Source organism: Eurypyga helias, unplaced genomic scaffold (assembly GCF_000690775.1).
Source record: "Eurypyga helias isolate BGI_N326 unplaced genomic scaffold, ASM69077v1 scaffold8522, whole genome shotgun sequence".
NCBI classification, from domain to species: Eukaryota; Metazoa; Chordata; class Aves; order Eurypygiformes; family Eurypygidae; genus Eurypyga; species Eurypyga helias.
In genome coordinates, this window is record NW_010235277.1 from 32,546 (window position 1) to 38,041 (window position 5,496).

General features: G+C 40.1%; 1 protein-coding gene across 1 annotated transcript in view; it reads left to right on the plus strand.

Moving 5' to 3' along the window:
• Positions 1-5,010, plus strand: part of RCAN1 (regulator of calcineurin 1) — a 6,086-nt gene extending 1,076 nt beyond the window's left edge. The window contains exons 2-4 of the mRNA XM_010146686.1: positions 1,132-1,305; positions 2,298-2,457; positions 4,565-5,010. Of these exons, the coding sequence (XP_010144988.1) occupies positions 1,132-1,305; positions 2,298-2,457; positions 4,565-4,728 (498 nt within the window). The 3' untranslated portion in view covers positions 4,729-5,010. The remainder of the gene's footprint in view (positions 1-1,131; positions 1,306-2,297; positions 2,458-4,564) is intronic.
• Positions 5,011-5,496: the final 486 nt, after the last annotated feature.

A 5,496-nucleotide genomic window follows, 5' to 3' on the forward strand; every position in this document is an offset into this window, starting at 1 on the left:
CCCCCCCCCAGTTCAGAATGTAACAGTAAAAACAGAGGCAATGTGATTTTTACATACTTGTTTATTTTGGCTTTGTACTGAACTTCTAGCAAGCTTTTATGAAGAGAAAATATCTAAAATCTGAATGCTTGATCTGTTGCCATCTCTGAAATAAGGCTTGGGATGGGTTCCTGCGTTCTTGGTGTAAGCCTGAAACACTTGGCCAAGAGCATAGCAGCTTCAGAAGCTCCCATTTCTTCCTCCTCCTTTGGCCTGGCATCCTGAAGTAGGGGTGAAAGTGCTCTCCCTATACATGCTATGAAAAATAGCCGAGTCAGGTTTGCACAGATGCCCCGGGAGCACAAACCCGAAGTGCAAAATGGAGACAGCCAGCCGTTGGTAAAGGTGCTTCGGTGGTCTCGTACAGATAGGGCAGCAAAGGAACTTGTGAAGGTGTGAGGTTTTGGGCCAGTTCCTACTCTCACCACAGTTAAAACAGAGTGTGTCAAAGGCTGTTCAGGAGCTGTATGGTTAGTACTTAAGATTCTTTTTAGGAAAGATAGTGGGCGCCTTTTTTGAATTTGGTTCCAGAAATAGAAGAGGCTTTTAAACTAGAGTTCAGTAATACTTTCATTTTTCTCAATGAAAGTAGCAGCTATTAAAACAGGAGATGTTCGTGAGCTTTGTTATGCATGCTGAGTCACTGAAGAAAGCTACATTTAGCTTGCAAACAGGCTTTTTCCATTTTTCTCTATTAAGACTGTTGTGTTGGTTTCCTTGAAAATTGCACACTCAAAAGGCATGCTTGGTAGACTTTTTTCAAAGCCTTTTGATATTAATTTTATAAGACAAGCATTTCTTTTCAGTACCTTACCAATTTTTCTTAGGTCACTAAATCAGAGTGTCGTGTTCCGCACTTAGTAATGATAATCTGTTTTTTTAATAAGGAAAAAAAAGCCACTCTGGAGAAAACAAGTGATAAGTTAGAAAAAATCATTATGAAAGAGAGAAGAAGAAATCTAAGTGTTAGCAATACAGAATATTCAGGAGTGGTGGTATGCCCCTACTAGTAACTGCGATTTATTTCTGTATTTCTTTAGAGAAAATGTAGAGTGTTGCATATTCACTTTCTTCCCTTGTCTTTTTTTTCAGGCTAAATTTGAATCGCTGTTTAGAACGTATGACAGAGATATCACCTTTCAGTATTTTAAGAGCTTCAAAAGAGTACGAATAAATTTCAGTAACCCTTTATCGGCAGCAGATGCTAGAATCCAGCTGCACAAGACAGAGTTCCTTGGGAAGGAAATAAAACTGTATTTTGCTCAGGTAAGTCTCTGATAATTATCCTTACAAGGTACTAAAGCATAGCTTGCTCAAGATAGGCTTCCTCAGGTCTTCAGTCGTGCTAATGACCACTGTTAACATTTTCAGTTTGATCAGGGAATCACAGGTTGTTCCAAAGCTGCAAGTGTTTGGAGGCTGTTGCGTATTTTGAATTTGTGTCCTTCTGTATTGTTTTGATAACCTTAGCGAAAGGGAGTAAGTGACAGTAATCAGCACAGCCAAAGATCAGAGTGTAACGGGGTGGGGGAAGCCAAGCGTGCTCTGCCAACAGTACACACATGCACACTCTAGTATCTGAGAGAATCCAAGGTGTAGAGCTGCACGTTCAGGACTCTACCTGTCGATCCTGCCCTCACTACTGCAGATGGCTTGTTTAGCACACGTTTGTACTTGGAGATGGCCACCCGTGCAGGTCTGTAGCTGGCTAGTGTCTGCTGCTAAAGACATGAAACTTCCAAGTTCTGGTAATCTGAGTGCTTTTCGGTAGCTACTGTGTCTTTTCCTCTGTAAATTTAATGGGAAAATTAATCTATGTGTGTCTGTTTCAGATGTCCTTAGGGACAGCCCTGAAGGAGCCAGTTTATTTATATACCTTCTAGAATTCTCACCACTCTCGCTTGTGGTAATGAGTTTCAACACCCTTTGTCATGAGGCCTTAAAGCCCATATCCAGCTTCCTCTTACTTCAGTATGTTAAGGACAGCTCCTTTCTGGTGAAATTTTTGTATAACGCCATAATGAGAAGATGCAGATGTGCATAATTCATTGCATGTTTCATCAGAGTTAATGAGTGTGGTGGCTTGTCTGTATTTTGTATACTGGGCCTTTCGTATAGCTCTCTTCAATAACACAGTTACATGCTGCCACCTTGAGTGTTTGTTACAGCATAACATCTATCCAAACCTTAAAATTCCTCGTGAGTGATGGATTCATTGACAGTAGTGAAACAGCTTTGGCTTTTATGCTTTTTTCCAGACTTTGCACATTGGAAGCTCGCATTTGGCGCCACCAAATCCAGACAAACAGTTTTTGATTTCACCTCCTGCCTCTCCACCTGTGGATTGGAAGCAAGTAGAAGATGCTACTCCAGTCATTAACTATGACCTTTTATATGCTATCTCCAAGTTAGGACCAGGTAAGAAGGAGTAGAAACTAGAATTTTGGTTAAGCACCTCTTTAAACATTCTGATTTTCTAGAACTTTTCAAATTAATTACTACCTACCACTTAGATTTGTAATATCAGAAAAGGAATTGGTAAATGGTAGTTTTGCACACATAGTAATCCCAAGGATCACTTGAAGGGCCCAGACCTCCACAGTGTGATCTGTTTTGTGATTTGTAAAGAGTATGAATTATATATTAGCTTGTTCATCCGGATTTTCAGGAAGCAGCTTCCTAAAAATGAGGAGGCGATTGTTTAGTTACATACATTTTGAAGGGATGGGAAGGTCCGAAGTCAGACTGAGTGAACCAGTTAACAGCTGTGCAGCTCTGTGCTAGCACTACCTCTGCATCTGAGGCAGTAGTATGTGCAGGCGGGGAACTGTCAGTATCAACCTGACTTTCTTTTGGAGTTAAGAGGGAGAAGTTTCTGCCACTCCTTGCTCCTTCTAATTTTCATCTGCTGCAACTTACTAATTTATTGGAAACTTTGGGATAGCTTCACTCTGGAAAGGAAAAACATTTATGTCAGGTTCCTCTTTTTTTCCCCCCACTGTCCAAACTAAAGGAGGTATTAGGAATGTACACTTACCCCTTATTCCTGGTGCTGTCTTGCAAGTAGCTTGTCATTTCAGCTAGCCATGCTGTGTAGGCTGTTTAGAGGTCTATTTATTAAAAATACATAGCACCACAGATAGAGAGTTCTACCTGCTATTTGTTTGTTAAACCAACTGCTCCTTTCAGAGGTAGATACAAAGTTCCACTGAACTGAACTCTGATTTTAAACATGGTTCCACTTTTCAGCAGAACGTGATTAATGATCACGTCTCTTGATATCACTTTATACCTCAGTTAAGACAACCTTCTTAATGAGAATTAGTGCAAATTATATGTCCCAAAATCTACAACTCTGATTTAACTTGTTTGCAGCTCTACTATTAAGTTTAGGGAGAGAAAAAATGAGATACCCTGCAGTAAGCTCACTGGCAGATCTGTGATCCCTTTTCCTGTGAGACTTTTCATCTGTATAGGGAATGTTGAGCCCTATAAAGCTGTCTTTTGATTGTGACGTTCATTGGAATGTGGAGTTAGTGACTCAGTACCAAGGAGCAAGCGGGGTTACTCTAGCACAATGGCTTGTGTGTTTCTGAAGAACTGGAGGCAAGAGCCCCATAAGGGGGAAAACCCTTATGGAACTGCTCTTTGTGCCAGTTCCTCTTCCTAAGGTTCTCAGGGAAAAAGAGCAGAGACCGCTTCAGAGCTTTGGTGTGCTGTTTGCCACAAGTGTTGATTCTCTTGAACAGCTGATGTGCAGATCGTTGCAGTGGTCTTAACAGAGACTGTTCTCTCCACTGAGAGGTAATGAGTATAAAGTAAGAAGAAAAAATAAATAAGAGGAGCTGATCAGGGAAGTGATGAAAAGAAATAGTGTTAATCTTATGTTATATCAGGGAAACACCTGGTTAGACTTAAAAGCAGTTCTGTATATGACAGAAAAAACAGATTTCAGATCATTAGTCAACAAAATTTGTATCAGCACTTCCACAGACTGGCTATTATATCTGAGTGTTGCACGTTCTATGCGCCTGAAGCCTGCTGTCTAGCTCTGGTGCTCCCAGAATGCCAGAACAGTGTTGGAGCATATCTGTGTGAGGTGGGAAGAACTGCATTTAACACTGAAAGCTTTTGAGGGGAAGGAAGATCTGTGGTTTTGTTGTCATTCAGGAGGACTTTGTGGTACAGTGGATAGATAGTCTTGCACGCTTTAAAATGACAGAACCCCACCAAAATGACTTATGACTGCTTTCTTGAATGCCTAGTGTAATTTATGTAAACTGGCATTTAAGAGAGCAGCTGAGCTATGTTGCTTGGAAAACAGAACCTAAGTACTTCCGGATGGTGAACATGACTATTGGCAATGTACCTGCCTGCACCATCTAAACCCTTGTGGCATCAAGCTTTTGTTATCCGTGTGTTATGTACACATATTTATGTATTCCTTTCTTTTTAGTGATTTCTTTCATACTTTTGTACAGAATGGATCCTTTTTAACCAGTTTTCCTAATATATTAACTTTCAGGAGAAAAATATGAGCTACATGCTGCAACTGACACTACGCCTAGTGTCGTCGTGCACGTATGTGAGAGTGACCAGGAAAACGATGTGGAAGAAGAAACGAAGAAACCCAAACCAAAAATTATTCAGACGAGAAGGCCAGATTATACTCCGGCCCATTTAAGTTGAACTGCTGTTGGTGTTTTTCCAGGGGTCACAAGTAGACATATTCAAGGGAAACATTTACTGTTGGAAACGGCAGGTCACAGGTTTGGTGGCAACAGCAGCAGTTACAATAGGAGAAATTCCAATATGAGTTTGTTCAGAAAAAATATGGGAGGTTTCATCCTTATTTTTGGTGCTGCCGGCTGATGGATGTCATGAGTGTATTCCAACATCACTGGGAACGAAAGATAGGCAGAAGATGACATTTTGAGACATAACAGGACAAACTAGGTTTATTTTTTTGGGGGTGCTGTAGGCTGTTCCTTTATAAAGCAACTGTGGGGGAAGCTTTCATTGCTCTGATCACCTAAATCCTCAAACTAATAGGCTAGTCAGTGTGGAGTACATAGCGATAACAGAGGTGGTTTTAAATAAAGTATGGGAATTGTAAACTTCTTTTCGTATAACAGATTTTGTGCATGTGTATTCTTGGTCTTCTAAAGTAACTTTGCATTATTTTCTATAGTTTCTCACATGTTTCTGGAAATCTGGGAAATTGTTTAAAGTATTTATTATCTCAGCATCCTGGACTTACTACTAGATGTGTATATATATTTATATTTCTTTTTATTGGCACTCATTTTCCAGCAGGCGTACAGTTTCTTCAGCACCCTATTTCGGTGCTATGTAACTTGTGCTTTTAAAATTTTAACCTTTTAAATGCCTATATAGGGTTTTATCTGGCAAAGTGATGGACAAATGTGCAATAGGAATGTTGTTTAAACAAGTTGG